Source organism: Physeter macrocephalus, chromosome 3 (assembly GCF_002837175.3).
Source record: "Physeter macrocephalus isolate SW-GA chromosome 3, ASM283717v5, whole genome shotgun sequence".
In the NCBI taxonomy this organism is placed as follows: Eukaryota; Metazoa; Chordata; class Mammalia; order Artiodactyla; family Physeteridae; genus Physeter; species Physeter macrocephalus.
This window is the reverse complement of record NC_041216.1, coordinates 15,767,920-15,784,454: the sequence shown is the minus strand read 5'-3', so window position 1 is coordinate 15,784,454 and position 16,535 is coordinate 15,767,920. Positions and strand designations below refer to the sequence as shown.

The 16,535-nt window shown below is 46.6% G+C and overlaps 1 protein-coding gene across 6 annotated transcripts in view; it reads left to right on the top strand.

Annotated features, from left to right (window-relative positions):
• The window catches only part of NCMAP (non-compact myelin associated protein), a 49,530-nt gene that overhangs the window by 27,983 nt on the left and 5,012 nt on the right, over positions 1-16,535 (top strand). For 2 of the 6 annotated variants that reach the window (XM_028484674.2, XM_028484671.2), the window contains 2 exons: positions 11,035-11,125; positions 14,147-14,231. In XM_028484674.2, coding sequence (XP_028340475.1) covers positions 11,044-11,125; positions 14,147-14,231 — 167 coding nt within the window. In that variant the 5' untranslated portion in view covers positions 11,035-11,043. Of the gene's footprint in view, positions 1-7,858; positions 7,962-11,010; positions 11,126-14,146; positions 14,232-16,535 lie in introns of those variants that run through there. The other 4 variants (XM_028484678.2, XM_028484690.2, XM_024125221.3 and 1 more) reach the window with 3 other exon arrangements.

Here is a 16,535-nt window from a genome sequence, read left to right as displayed (position 1 = left end):
TGGTATGCGGGCCTCCCTCTGCTGCGGCCTCTCCCGTTGCGGAGCACAGGCTCCGGACGCGCAGGCTCAGCGGCCATGGCTCACGGGCCCAGCCGCTCCGCGGCATGTGGGATCCTCCCAGACCGGGGCACGAACCCGTGTCCCCTGCATTGGCAGGCGGACTCCCAAACACCGCGCCACCAGGGAAGCCCCCTCCTGCATTTTTTAAAAGATAAAGATAGATCCCACACTTTGTTTCTCCCAGGATGAAGCAAACCAGAGTTTGTCCTTCTTACCTGTCATCTTGCTCTGGACCCAGAGAAACCATCTCTGAGTCACTGCAGAGCCTGAGAGCTGCTGGAGGAGGTAGAAGGCTCTGCCGGTCTGGGGAGAGCCCTGCTCACCCACTCGGTGTGCTTTCTCTATTCTATAAAGGGAGGGGTGGGCTTATGGAGGGGCCAGGCAGCCAAAGGACATCCTTGCAAACCAGAGCTGGGCAGGGAGTGGACTTATAAAACTAAAGACATTCTAAGCCCTTGGCAGGGAGGAGATTTGTCTGTTCGGGCAGGACAGGGCAGGGGAGGCAGGAGTGGATTAAGTACAAACCTTGGGGTCTGACAGATTAGAGTCTGAATCGTATATATTAGCTCCCTCAGCAGGGAGGAGATTTGGACAGGAAAAATTGAGAATGGTCACCATTTAATTGTGCGAATAAATCCCACGGATGGGACCGAATCCTGGCAGGCAGGGGCTGGAGTAGAGTGGTCCTTCAGGACAGGATGAGCTGCAGATGTATTCGTAGTTAGTTTGGAAGTAGGTGCTGACACATGTGAAATCAGCTCATGCAGCAGGGATGGAATCAGGCCTGCCCCGTTGCCTCCTGAGCCCACGCCCCACACCCCTACCTAGCTGGCCCAGTGTCTTCAGGAGCCCTTCTCTGCTCCTCTCACAGCACCAGCACCTCTCACGTACTACCTCCTGATGTGTGCCCATGACCACCACTCCCTGGACATGTCTGATCAACCTCCGCGTTCCCCACAGCACCTGGCCTGTGGGATGTGTCTGTTCAGGCAGGGCAGGGGAAGCAGGTGTGGTTTGAATACAAACCTTGGGGTCCAACAGATAAGAGTCTGAATCCTATATATGAGGCAGAGTAATGCCCCCTCAAAGATAGCCAAATCCTAATCCCCCATACCTGTGCCTATGTTACCTTGCGTGGCGAAAGGGACTTTGCAGATGTGATTAAGTTAAGGATTTTGAGATGGGGGATTATCCTGGGTTGCCTGGGTGGGTCCAGTGTAATCACGAGGGTCCTTATAGGAGGGAGGCTGGAGAATAAGAGAGAGAGAAAGAGATGTGAGGTTGGGAGCAGAGGTCAGAGAGAGAGATAAGAAGATGCTACACTGGGGACTTCCCTGGTGGTCCAGTGGTAAAGAATCCGCCTTCCAATGCAGGGGCGCAGGTTCGATCCCTGGTGGGGGAGCTAAGATCCCACATGCCGTGGGGCAACTAAGCCCGTGCGCCACAACTACTGAGCTCACGCCCCTCAACAAGAGAGCCCACGTGCCGCAAACTCCAGAGCCCACGTGCCCTGGAGCCCACGCGCCACAGCTAGAGAGAAGCCCGTGCGCCTCAGCAAAGATCCTGTGTGCCACAACTAAGACCCGATGCAGCCAAAAAAATAATAAAAGAAAAAAAAATAATAAAAAGTTAAAAAAAAAAAAAAAAGAAGCTGCACTGTTAGCTTGAAGAGGGAGGTAGGGGCCACAGGCCAGGGAATGCAGGTGGCCCACAGAAAGTAGAAAAGGCAAGGAGACAGAGTCTTCTCTAGAGCCTTGAATGGAGCGTGGCCCTGCCAACGTTTCGAGTTTAGCCCAGTGAGTGTGATTTTAGGCTTTGGACCTCTAAACTATAAGAAAATAAATTTGTGTTATTTTAAGCTATAATTTGTTACAGCAGCCATAGGAAACGAATGCATCCTAGCTCTGCCATACATTAGCACTGGGACCTTGGATGAGTTACTTAACCTTTCTGAGCCTCACGCCTTTTTTATCTGGAAAACAGAGAAAAGGTATGTGAGAAAATATGTATGAAGTACTTAGCATGGTAACTGACACATAGTAAGCATTTGCTAAATGGTAGCTGCTGTGTTTGTGGGCATGATAATTGCCATCATCCTTGCTGTTATTGGTCGCCTACCCACACATGTAAGTACAGGCTGGACATTTTCCTGTTTGTCTAGACCTTTATGCAGAGAAAGGATACGAAGCTGTTATGAGACAGGTCCATAACTCAACTCCAGTAGTTCTCAACCAGGGGCAACTATGCCTCCCAGAAGACGTTTGGAAATGTCTGGAGACATTTTTGGTTGTCGTAAGTGGGGGATGCTACTGGCATCTGGTGGGTAGAGGCCAAGGATGCTGTTAGACATCCTGCAATGTACAAGATACATCCACAACAAAGAACTATCTGGCCCAAATGTAAACAGTGCCAAGCTTGAGAAACCCTTCCGTTCTCTGAGGTTTTGTGGTAACTCTTGGGCTCAAAATAACAACCTGTAGTAAAAATAGTGAGCAGGGTCCTGCTGCAGCAGGGCTGCTGACCCTCAGAGTGCCCCCAGGAAAATTGCTTACCTCCTGGAAGACTTGGCAGCCACCACAGTTTGGAGGTAGATCTGAATTTGAGAGTCAGCGTCTCCAGTCATTTGCTGTAAGACTTGGGGCAAGTCAGTTAACCTCTCTGAGCCTCCATTTCTTATCAGCAAAGTGGAGATAAAGGACCCACCTTGTCGTATTGATTAAATGAGAAAACATATGAACGCACAGCGCCTGAGTCTTCATTAGCGTCCCCTTAAATGTTAGTTTCCTTTCCTTCCTGATCAGAATGTCCGGGTGGAATTATTTTCCTCTGACATATTCACTTAGGGGCATAAACTCTTTAACCTTGTGCCTATTTCCCTTGGGGACAGTGGGACACCTGGAGATTTATGTAGGAACTCAGATGTAGTTTGAGGACTCCGTGGCTGGGCCCTTGGCTTGAGCCCAAAGACTGAGGGGCAAATGGAAGGCACAGGTCACGTTCCAGCTCTCGGTCAGTCTCAACCAGGATACCCACTGGTCTCTTCCTCCCACTGACTCCTGGCACGGCCTGTGCCACCCTATTGGCGCTAGGTGTAAATCTGCCTTGTGACAAGTTTCATCTGGGATTTCTATTTATAACTCTTCGTCCGTGAAACTTATCAGACTTTCAGGTCTTGGGCTGGAAGCTCCTTGAGGCACCTTTCTTTACAATGTGGGCCCCAAAAATAAGAAACAAAGGATGTTCAAGCCAGAAAGTGACAGATGGGTAAATAAGACTTAGTAGATGTGGTGGGCCTGGAACCCAAACTTCCAGAGCCACAGGCCACTGCCTTTTCCATAGGACTTCAATCTGATGTTGATCAGCCACCTCTCTGATCAGGCTGGACCAGGAGTGAGGGGGGATGAGCCCCACTAAATATTGATGCAAGGAAAGATTCTTTTTAAATTTTTTTTTTTTAAATTTTTGACTGCGTTGGGTCTTGGTTGCTGCACGTAGGCTTTCTCTATTTGCGGTGAGCGGGGGCTACTCTTCGTCGCGGTGCGCGGGCTTCTCATTGCAGTGGCTTCTCTTGTTGCAGAGCACGGGCTCTAGGCGCGCGAGCTTCAGTAGTTGTGGCACGTGGGCTCAGTAGTTGTGGCTTGCGGGCTCTAGAGCACAGGCTCAGTAGTTGTGGTGCATGGGCTCAGCTGCTCCGCGGCATGTGGGATTTTCCCCGGACCAGGGCTCGAACCTGCGTCCTCTGCATTGGCAGGCAGATTTCCAACCACTGCACCACCAGGGAAGTCTCAGCAAAAATTCTTAAAGGAAATAATTCCGTTTCTCATCCTCTTTGTCTGAGCTCTAGATACATGATCCCCATGGCCCATCTTTGAATCGTCTCAGAGCTGTGTACATGGTGGGTGCTGGTTGAACGAATGACAGGGAAAATGGACAGAACAAGTGGGAGGATGAAGGCGTGCACAGTGGGTGGGTGGGTGCATGAGTGGATGGGAGGATGGAAAAGTAGATGGATGAATGGAACAAGAAATGGGCTTCCTGGGCTTCCCTGGTGGCGTAGTGGTTGAGCGTCCGCCTGCCGATGCAGGGGATACGGGTTCGTGCCCCGGTCCGGGAAGATCCCACGTGCCGCGGAGCGGCTGGGCCCGTGAGCCATGGCCAATGAGCCTGCGCGTCCGGAGCCTGTGCTCTGCAGCGGGAGGGGCCACAACAGTGAGAGGCCCGCGTACGGCAAAAAAAAAAAAAAAAAAAAAAAAAAGAAATGGGCTTCCTAATTTCTGGGAACCAACCACAAGGAACATGTATTCAGTATGTAATTGTGTCTGGCCCCAAGTTCAAGATGGCATTATGCCAACTCAGACCCCACCTTTGGAAGCTGTGACACACAACGGGACAGAGCCAAGCACAGGCAGGGTAGATGGAGTTGGGGGAGATGACGTGGAACCCAACAGGAATGGAGGGTGTAGGAGGGGCCAGTTAGGATTCAGGCAGACTGGCGTTACTATGTACTCAACAGAGCATTTGGAGGTTCCTAAGCGTCCCGTGTGCAATGCTGCTGCCATGTCAAAACCCCTCTGTGGAGTTCTTCTCGGTTTGTTCTAGTCTTACCTGCCTTCCAGCCTGAATTGTACACACTGTCTCCCAATATCCCCCAAGTAGGTGGCTACAAAGAAAAATGAGCTTTTGGAAGACACTGGTTCTTGAGGTAAGCTATGAATGGCTGGTCCATGCAATAGAAACACAAGTTGGAAAGGCCCTTAGAGATCATCTCCAAACTGGGCCATTTTACAGGTGGGAAAACCAAGGTCCAGGGAGGGGAGATGACTTTCCAAAGTTGTATGGCAAAGAGTAACAAAGGGGACCCAGGAGTCCTGATTCTCACCCCAAGTTATGAGTTCATTATTGCTCTTTGGCTGCACCCAGCAGCCCCCGTGCCCTACCAGTCCCATTAGGATTTTTGCCTCCCTGGGGGTGGTTTCACTATTTCCTCTGTCTCTACCCTCAGTGGAAATGAAGGAGAAGTTCAAACCTCTGGAAGTTCTGAAATATCCCTCCTCATATCACCTCCTTGGGACATCAGCCTTCATGGCCTGGCTCCTTGACCTCCCTGTTCATACTTGAGCTTGAGCAAACGCAGCAAACACTTGGCCAGGTTGAGAACTGGGGGCTCCAAGAAGAGGAGGGAGAACACAGACTGGGGACAGGAAGGAAAGAAGAGGGGCTGGGATGGACATTCACCCATCACCCACCATCCAGCAGGCACTGTGCTGGACAGTTATAACATCTCATTTATTCTCATAACCCCACAAGATAGGGAGTGTTATTGCTGCTTTATAAATGAGAACACTGAAGCCTAGAGAAGTGGCTTGGCTTGTAGAGCTGGTCAGCAGGGAGCCCAAGATTAAAACTCAAGGCTGCCTGACCCCAAAGCCCTTGCTGGGTCCTGAGTTGCTAGACAACATGCTCTGTCACAGTCCATCAGGAGTTCTCAGCAGCCACCCAGCAGGAGCTGGAGTTTCTCTCCTGAGGGCCCAATCAACAAGGTCAAGGCTAACGGGGATCAATGCAAAGTCCTGCCCTTAAGTTCAAAAAGACAGCTGCACAAGAGTGTAATGGAGTTCTGGTTACTGGACCGCAGCTCATCATAATACTGTCACCATGCATAATGCGGCTGTTATTGCCTTCTAGTTCCATAGCACTTTGAGTGTAGAAAGCCCTTGCACTTACCGATCTTAGGGCTTTGACGGTAAACAAGCACAAGAATAAGTCAGGAAAAGGTTTGCGGGTGTCCCAACAGGGTATGGGTGGAGCAGTGTGCTGTGGCTGCCTGTAAAGCTAATGAGCTATTTGTGTGCATTAATCCAGTGCAATATCAATAGGTTTTGTGTGCAACCACTGTGCTGAATATATCACATGTTTTATCTCATTTAATTCTCACACAACCCTATGAAGTTTGTAATTCCTGTTTTACAGATCAGAAAACTAAGAAGTGAAGAAAGTTGACGGAGGTCACACAGCTAGTAAATAGTAGAATTCAGGCTCAGGTCTGATAATTGTCAAGAAAAATGTCATTCTGGAGAGTTCAGGCCCCCTCTGGAGTCATGTATCCAGTTTGGGGTGTTATATTTAAGGAAGACATTGACATACAGAGAAACAAGGAACCCATCCATGAGGGAGACTATCACCCTAAAGATTTTTTGAAGGAGCTGAGAATATTTATTCCGGAGAAGGAAATCATCAGAGAACATACAGTTGCTGTTTTCAAGGGCAGAAAGCTCCTCTACTTAGAAACAGGTTGGGTTCACGGGACATTTGCCAACGATTTGTTGGTTAAGTCCAAAAGGACATACTATAGCCAACTGCTATTGCCACCTACTGGTGGGAGGTAAAATTGGTGTGCTGATTTCAGCTACCGTAACTGTTCCGTTCATAGAACTTTAACTTTTCATACATAAAAGGGCTTTTAAGCATGATCATTGTCATGTGTAAGAAGTAGCAGATTACCTTTGTGGGAAGAGAATTAGGACCAATGGGTTAAAATCACAAGGGGAGAGCTTTTGGTTCCAAAATGAAAGTTAATTTTCTGATAATGAAAACATAATTAGGGACTGCTTGGGAGTAGTGAGGTTCTTGTCTGTGGAAGAAACCAAGTCATGCTGAATCTCCCATCTCTCAGGTGAATGGGAGAAATCGATCCCAATGTTTTGGTGGGTCTCAGGCATTCATGGCTTACCTATCCTGAGCTATAGTTGGACATTTGGGTAGGGGTCTGCCAGGGTTGATAGCATCTGGGTTGTCTTATCCAGGGAGGAACTTTTAGGCTAGGCCAGAGGGAAGGAGGGTACCACAGGGGCAGAGGAGAAGGGGGAAATATTTTGGACAGGTGGGGTCTGGCAACATTTATCCTCCAGTTATGGCCCTTACACTTGACGAAGGAACAGTCAGAGAGGGGTGGCTCAGTGAGGTTCATGACCCTCCATCGCGTCCCAAACTGGCCTCCCACACGGGGCCATTTGTAAACAACCCAAGGAAAAAGTTTCTTATAGATTCTGCAAATGAGATTAAGGCTCTGCTGGAGACAGAGGTTCAGAGTATAGGCAAGGTCAGGGACCAGTCAGGTAGCACCAGTCTGGGTCAGGGGTTAGATCAAGGGCTCTGGCTCTCTCTGCCAGAGTGAGGTTTTTCTCATCAAAGCCCTACATTGATTTGGGCCCCAGATTCACTGGGAGGCACTCCAGTGAGAGTTTATGGAGAAGGGGCTGTGAAATCAGACAGACCCTAGCTTGAATCCTAGCATGGCTACATATTAGCCTTGTGAGCTTAGATTGATTTCTTCTCTGATCTGAGTCTCAGTTTCCTCATCTGTAGAGTGGGCACAGTGACTGTACCCTCCTAACCAGAAAGGTATGAGGAGTAAATGAGACCTCCCATATAAATCACTGAGTGCAGTGCCTGGGGCACATAGTATATTATTATCATTAATTATTAAATTAACTTCTCTCAGTAAAAACTAGCTTCGCCCTCCCTGTATGCTCCCCCATTTTCTGTGACCATGGATCCTGGTCATGGGCACATTTGATACTGAAATCCCCTGCTGGATATCACTTGGTTAACAAGAATTGCAGGGGCCCCACACATGAAAACACCCACATCCTTGGCCATCAACGCTCCACCACCCTCCCTCCCACCTTCTCTGATGTGGCAGGAACAGAGACGTAATTTAGAGCCCTCGGTCCTTAGATGGGGCAAGATATGCTCTGGGATTACTCACTGTTCTCTCAGAAAGAAGAGTAGCTGGGCCCATCTGAAAAGGAGTCACACCTGGAACTTGGCACCCAGGAGGTCACCCTGAAGGATCTGCAGAGGAGCCTGTGTCCTGGTGGCCTTAGGAGGCTCCATTACTGGTCAGTATGTGTCTGTGAGTGCATGTGTGCAGGTTCCTGTAGTGAATGTTCATTCCCCGCCTCCCCACCGATGTGTACCAGGGGCAGGTGGTGTAGAGGGAAGGATACAGTCTTTGAAGTTTGCAGAGCCAAGTTCATACACCAAGCCTGCAGCCTCCAGGCCGTATGAGCATGGAAAGTCTCAGGGTCCTCATTTGAAACAAGGGGAGAGGAAAATCTACTTTACATGGCATTTGCTAATTAAATCAGAGGATGGATAAAATGTATCTGGCACAAGGCCTTGGCACGTGGCAGACACTCGGATGGTGGCTTCCGTCATCTTTGTGCATGTTGGTTTAACGGGGGATGTGTCCATGGTAGGGTTTAGTTTATCTAGTGATTATGCCATGTCTCTCTCCTTAAATGACCTTTGACCAACGGCCACCTATTTGCCTCTTCTTTCTATTTTTGTTTTTATTTTTGTTTTTCTCTCTTTTTTGTGTTTAAAAGGAATTGTGAGAAAGCGTTACTGGTGAGTGTTCTCAGCTTGATATTGGTGGGGATAGAAGCAGAGGGTCTGGGCAAATGCATATTAAAACTCTTTATGTGCTGAGATGGGGAGTGTGTATATGTGTGTGTTGAGGGAGGGGTTCAGCCACCTCTCCTTAGGAATAGGAGTGGGAGTCGGGGGCTGGGGAAGACTTTGATTCCATGTTCTCAAATTGGTCCATAACTTTTTTTTTTTATAAATTTATTTATTTATTTTTGGCTGCGTTGGGTCTTCATTGCTGCGTGCGGGCTATTCTCTAGTTGCGGCGAGTGGGGGCTACTCTTCGTTGCGGTTCGCGGGCTTCTCTTGTTGCAGAGCACAGGGTCTAGGCGCACGGGCTTCAGTAGTTGTGGCACGTGGGCTCAGTAGTTGTGGCGCACGGGCTTAGTTGCTCCATGGCATGTGGGATCTTCCCAGACCAGGGCTCGAACCCGTGTCCCCTGCATTGGCAGGCGGATTCTTAACCACTGAGCCACCAGGGAAGCCTGGTCCATAGCTATTTTTATAGAAAGAATTTTTTTTTCCTGTTTTGAGCTCCTGTCTCTAATTAGTTCAGCAAGTATTCACTAATACCCACTAAAATCCTGAGGGCTATCTACCATTTACTGAGCTCTTAAAAGCACTTTCCATACTTAACCTTGATCCCTCATTTCCCTTGGGAAAAGCTACCTCATTTTACAAACAGCAACCCCAGCTGGGAGAGGTTCAGCCACTCACTCAAGTCCTTCCACTGGCAAAAGTGAGGAGAGCCAGACAGGAGTGAAAAGAACCAGAAACAGTCTCTACCTCAAGGACCTGACAATGAACGTGGAAAGTTGACTGCCAGACACAGCAACTGAGACACAAGCTGTGGTGGTGCTTCTTTGCAGGGCACTGCTATGGGAGGATGGAGGGTAGCATTGCTAATTCTATCTGGCGGGAAGTCTTCCTGAAGGTGACTGGGCTGAGTCTGGAAGGTACTGTTCCTTTTGGAGGGGGAGCGGGCAATGGAGCATGGCCAGCAAACCAGGTCTGTTTAAGGTAGTCGGGAGACAGGGAGCCCAGCCAGGCTGAAGGGTTGAAAGGTTGGCCGGCTTGGGGACATCAGAGTCACAGACACGTCCTTCAGGAAGCCTGAGTTGTGAAAGTCCTGAGGATCGGGTTTTTGGGAGGAGGGGACAGACAAAGCTGGGGATGGAGCAGCAGTTTAGGCAGGACCTCAAGGCTTAAAGGAGGGCAGAGAAAGTAAAGGCAGAGCCTGTCCTGTGGATCAGCAGGGCCCGGCCACACAGGGTCATTCTGAGGCTGAGGCCCTTGTGGGGAGGGTTGGCAGGGGAACAGGTCATAGCCACCAGAGCCCCCAGCCTGGCCGCAGATGACCTGACCCCACTGGAGGGGTGCTGACCCCTGTTTCCATCATAAGCTGGCAGAGTTGGGGGACCTGGGAGGCCAAAGCCTGGGGCTGCAGCCCAGAGACAGCAAAGACCAGGAACGATGGGGGAGGATGGAGTGGCCCGTTGTCCCAGCAATTTGGCAGAGGTTGGTAGGAGGAGCCAGGAGGCTGAAATGGAGGGTGGAAACAGCCGGTGAAGGGCTTTCACTGCCAGATATAGAAGTGTGGGTACTGGGGAGGTGATTGGTTTTTGAGCCCGAGAATGCTATGGTCAAACCTACTGTGTCTCTCACTCTCACCAGAATGTGAGCTTCTGGAGGCAAGGAGTTTGCCTTTGGGCCAAGCTCCACGTCTTCGTAGCTCTGTGACTTTGGTCGATTCACTCAACCACGCTGAGCCTCAGTTTCTCAGCAGCAAAATGTGATGATTGAGAGGATTAAGTGAGCTGACAGATGTCATTTGTGAAGGCACCTACGACAGCCTTGTGCATGGGAGATGCTCTCTTCCCATGGAGGGTTTTGCGCAACCACACCTGTGTTCTCTCTCCTCCACCGCCATATCTCCAAACCACACTCATCCTTCAAGGCCCATTCAAATTGATCTCCTTGAAATCATTCTTCACAACCCAGTGGCTCATGTCACTGACTGCTTAATAATCAAGTAACCATAATTTTTTCATTTGCTTTTATTCTTTCCTCCGTAGAGTGTAAAGCTTTTGAAAGCAGGAACACAATTTCAAGCACTGTTGTGGGGTGACCAAAGTCCCGCTAGCATGGGAAGTAGACGCCCAGGGTTCAGTTCTTCTAGGTAAACTTGGGGCTCCACATGGCACTGGGGGCTTCAGTTTCATCAGTCAAATGGCAACAATAACCTCCCTCACAGTTTCCAGAAAATCAATTTAGACATTCTGTGTGAAGCATAGTTAGGAGGCGTTGAATAAATATTGTTGAATGAATTGAAACTGCTCTGAAAAATGAAGTTCTTTACAAATGTCAGACCTTATTTTTAATTCCCCATAGCGTATAGTAAAAGACCTTATCTTTAATTGCTGCTAAGAGAAACTGCATGCTTAAATATTTTCTCCTGTCATCCAGATGAAGACCAAAAGAGGCACCATATAGGGGTTATAAAGATTACACTGGTTTTAAATGATATTTCATCTTCCTTCTCAGCAGGTCGAGATGACCACAGCTACCCCTTTGGGGAGTACCACCTTCTTCTCATTGAACATGACCACCAGAGGAGAAGACTTTCTGTACAAGAGTAAGGTCAACTTAGCTTGCGGCCAGGGGAGCGAGGGCGGGACAGGTGTTGTGGTCAGCTCCTGGTGTCGAGGTCAAGAGCGTGGGCCCTGGAGACAAACTGCCTGGGTCTCAGTCTCAGTAATATACCACTTGCCAACTACATGACCCTGAGCACGTGACTTCACTGCTCTGGGCTTGATTTCCTCATCATAAGATGGGAATATTAACAAAGCTGCCACATAGGTAGGTGTGGAAGCTAGAAGGGATAATCCATGTAAAAAACTTAGAATAGCCTCTGTGCGTATGAAACATACTAAGTACCTAATGAGTATTATTATTATTATTACTATTACTATTATTTTCATTAGGGAGTTTTGGGGCTTAGAAGGCGATGGAAATTTGTATCTCTTGTAAGATGGCCCTACACTTGTCACCTTAAAATGCAGCTACTTTCGTACTAGTTCTGCAAAGCAAAAACATCCTGTCAATTTACCAAGGAGTAAATGAATGTAGGTAGGAAGAGTTAGTCCTGGGGAGACATTTGCCAAGAACAAGGGGTCCCTAGAAGGAAAAATTTGAGGTCCATTCTTCAGAAAACCAACTGACTTCTAGGTGAAGTTTGGGTCCATTTCAGTCATCTCAGGTGACTTGGTACGTACCTCCATGAATGGAACAGGCCTCCCGACACACGTGGAGCAGTGATGAACAGTGATAAGCAGCTCCAGGCTGGGGTACTGGCAGGAAGCTGGGTTAATGGCAGGATGTGGCTCTTCTATGGAGACCCAGAGAGGGTCGCTCTTGGGACAGGGTCCCACATGTTAGCCTGCTCTTTGCTGGGTGGGGAGACCTACAGAGGCCTGCTGAAATATGTCTCAAAACAGTTCTGAAGTGAAATGCAGGGTAGATAGAATCACTGTCAGCAAGATGGGAATAATACTGTTTTTGTTTAACTAAAAGTCATGGTTCTCAAGTAGGCAATTTTGCCCCCTAAATAAGGTTGCCAGATTTCGCAAATAAAAGTACAGGATACCAATTAAATTTGAATTTAAGACAAACAATTAATAGATTTTTAGTATAAGGATATACCATACAATATTTTGAAATTTTTCATTGTTTATCAGATATTTTAATTTAATGGGTATCCTGTATTTTATCTGGCAACCCTACCACCAGGAGACACTTGGCAATGTCTGAAGACATTTTTGCTTGTCACAACTGGGAGTGTGGGAGGAGAAGTGCTACTGGTATCTAGTGAGTACAGGCCAGGGATGCTGGTAAATACCCTGCAAGGCACAGGACAGTCCCCACAACAGAGAATTATCCAGCCGAGGTTGAAAAACCCACTGGACTCCCCAGGAAGGAAAGAAAAACAAATAACTCCATGATGGATTCCCCACCCCCTCCCTTTTTCCCTCTGTCTTTCTTCCTATGAATAAATGCACAGTTGTTGTTGTTTTTTAAGTAAACTTTTAATAAAAGCATTACATATGTTCCAAAAAGTGCCCAAATGATAAGTGCACAGCTGGACGAATTTTCACAAAGTGCACACAGCTGTGTAGCCAGCCCCACAGATGAAGAATCAGGCCACCATCAGTGTTCCAGAAGTTCTGGTGCCCTTTGCAATCACTATCCCCCACCCACTCAAGGGAGCCCACTGTTCTGACTTCTACCGCCATAGATTAATTCTACCTTGGTTTTGAACTTTGTATTCATGGAATCATACCACACATACTCTTTTGTATCTGACTTCTTTTGTTCAGTGTTATGTCTGTATGCACATAGTTAATGGTTGCGACATAATGTATATGTATGCATATGTGGATGTGTATAAAATGTCATATTCTATATTCCACACTTTTCTATCATCGAAAGTGTTCCATGTACCATAGTCTTCATAATTATTATTTTAATTACAGTCTATTTCATGGATAAGTGTGCCATACCTTATTAAAACCCTGCCCATATTTAGAATATCAATAATGTAATAAACATTTTCATTCATATAGCTTTTTCTGTATTTAGGATTATTCCCTATGATCAATTCCCAATAGATCAGTTTAAAGTATGAGGCTTTTTCATGATTCTTGATGTTTTCAATATCAATTCTGGCAAGGTTGTTGAGCTTGAACCTAATATTAGAGTTTGACTTTGGGACTGGGAGCTGATATTGAAATTAGAATCTGAGACATTAAGCTACAAGGACATTCATCATAGCCTTGTTTTTAATAGTGTAAGATTGAATGCAACATAAATATCCTCAATAAAGAATTGGTAAACAAATTATGGCACAGGCAAACAATGGAGTACTATACAGCCTTCAAGACTCATGAAGAAAAATATGTACTTACATAGCAAAAGGATCAGGGTGTTTTGTTGTAAAACGGTATATGGAATATGGTTCCATTTTTATCAAGTGCATATTTTTCCATATTTATGAATATTTTCTTAAGATGGATTTTCAGACATAGGATTAATAAATTATTCTAAAAGATGATAGATATATATGCAAAAACATGATCACATTGGTGAATGTATACGTATGTAGACTATCAGTGGTTCTTGGGGTAATGAGGTCTTCGTCTTCCCCTCCTCTTTGGCTTGTATGTATATTTTCAAAATTATCTACACAGGGCACAGGGCTATTGTTGTTGCCCATGTGTGTCCTGTAGGAAAAAAAAAATTATCTACAAAAACCACATATTACTTTTATATTATCTGAAAGAAGGAAGGATGTTTTATTTCACAAAAGAAGTTCGAAGCTATCTTGGGGATGATAAGAGCAGGACTTAGCCTAAGGCAGGATTCTGGCAGGGAATGTGCTGAGGATATGGCCCTCCAAGTCCCATTGGAGGTAGAGGTACACTGCCACTCTAGATGTGACTCTGTCCTGGGGTCAGCAGTGAGTGTGCCAGGATTTCACATTCTCTCCTCTCCTTGACCCATTGAGGATGCCAGGTGTTGTGTCTTCCTCCCAGCCTCCGAATCCTTCCTTGCATTTCAGTTTGCACATTAGCCATCTCCACTCCTCTCTTCCTCGTAGGTTCTGGAGCCATCGTTGCTGCCATTGTGGTGGTTGTCATTATCATCTTCACCATGGTTCTGATCTTGCTGAAGATGTACAACAGGTATGGGATGCCCTGGGCTATGGAACTGTCTGGTCCCTTCAGTGATGCCAGAATGAATGGGAATTAATGTTTGTGTGGGTGCCTATTATGTGCACAGCAATATCTATGAGTCCATCATCAAATGCTCTAACCCTTTGTGGGTCCTTTTTTGCTGTCTGTTCTACTGGAAGAACTTCACAGTGACCATATATTTTTATATTTGGAGAAATATTTTTAAAATATAGTAATATAATGACAATGATAATAACCTTGAGCTGTGTAGTAAACTCTTATATGTAATTTACAGATAATAGAGGAGTGTTTCAATCCTCTTCTCCTGGAGAGCCCTCTGCTAGGTTGTATTGTGTGGACCACATGAGTATTTGAGGTGACAGATACTGAAATGCACATACCTGCGACTTTACTTTCTGGGACCAAATAAGAGGAAATAAAATCATATAAATTGATTGTAAGAAGAGTAACTGCTGTGTTATCACTTTATGTGTTATCACCTGTAGTCACAGCTTTGCTAGAAGATTATTCTTTTCAGTGAATAAATCAAAATTAAAAGACTAAATTCAATTACATCCTAGAAGACCTGGAAGCCATTAAAAAATATTGTAGAAATGTATAAATTGATGAGGAAAGTTGTTTACAACATATTGTCAAAATTTACAAAGCAGTATGTACATCATTTTTTAAAAATTAATTTATTTTTTGGCTGTGTCAGGTCTTAGTTGTGGCAGATGGGCTCTTTCGTTGTGGTGAGTGGCTCTTCGTTGCGGTGTGCGGCTTCTCTCTAGTTGTGGTGCACAGGCTCCAGGGTGCGTGGGCTCAGTAGTTGTGGCGCGCGGGCTTAAGTACCCTGCAGCATGTGGGATCTTAGTTCCCCTACCAGGGATCGAACCTGCGTCCCCTGCATTGGAAGGCAGATTCTTAACCACTGGACCACCAGGGAAGTCCCCAAAGCAGTATGTACATTGTGATCATACACATGGGTTACGCACATGCACCCAGGAAAAGTTCAAATGATATACCACAAGGTGTTAACAACCAGTATGTCTGCATGATGGGATTGCTAGTAAGTTAGTTGGTTGGTTGGTTTTTGCAGGGTCAAGGGGTTTGCTTCTTTATTTCTGCATTGTTTTTATAATAATATGAATGTATTTATAAGGGTAGCTAACATATATTGATCTCTTACTATGTGCTGGGCACGGTTCTAAGCTCTTTACATGTAATAACTCATTAGGTCTTCATAACAGCACCACAAAGTGGGTGCTTCTATATCCCCAATTTTATAGGTGTGAAACAGGCACAGGAAGATTAAGTAACATGCCTGAATTTACTCAGCCTTAATTGGCAGAGTTGGGATTCAAACCCAGTTCATCTCGTTTCAGAGAAAATACTCCCACCAGTACACATATAATAACAATAATAACATTTCATATGTTATTTTTTTCTTTTATAAATTTATTTATTTATTTATTTATTTTTGGCTGTGTTGGGTCTTCGTTTCTGTGCGAGGGGTTTCTCCAGTTGCGGCGAGCGGAGGCCACTCTTCATCGTGGCGCGCGGGTCTCTCACCGTCACGGCCTCTCCCATTGCGGAGCACAGGCTCCAGACGCGCAGGCTCAGTAGTTGTGGCTCACGGGCTTAGTTGCTCCGCGGCATGTGAGATCTTCCCAGACCAGGGCTCGAACCCGTGTCCCCTGCATTGGCAGGCAGATTCTTAACCACTGTGCCACCAGGGAAGCCCTCATATGTTATTTTTAAAAATCTTTGGGCTGTTACAATTTGGGTCTATTTCAAACCGGGAAGTGACATCAGACCCCAAGTTCTACCCGCCATTCCTCTCCATCATTGCTGGAGCTCTAAACCCCTTTTCTAGGTTGAAATTTGGATGGAGACTCTACTCACCCCATCCTGTTTACAGTGATACGTGGGCTGGGAATTGAGAAACCTGGGTTCAGTCTTTGGTCTGTCAAAAGCAGGCAAGTTATTTAGCCTCTCTGTGCTTTGATTTTATCATCTTTAAAATGGAAGTGTCTCTAAATAGACATTTCTCCAAAGAATACACACAGGTGGTCAATAGACACATGAAAAGATGCTAACATTGCTAAATATTAGAGAAATGCAAATCAAAACTACAATGAGGTATCACCTCACACTGGTCAGAATGGCCATAATTAAAAAGTCTACTGGGGCTTCCCTGGTGGCGCAGTGGTTGCGCGTCCGCCTGCCGATGCAGGGGAACCAGGTTCGCGCCCCGGTCTGGGAGGATCCCACATGCCGCGGAGCGGCTGGGCCCGTGAGCCATGGCCGCTG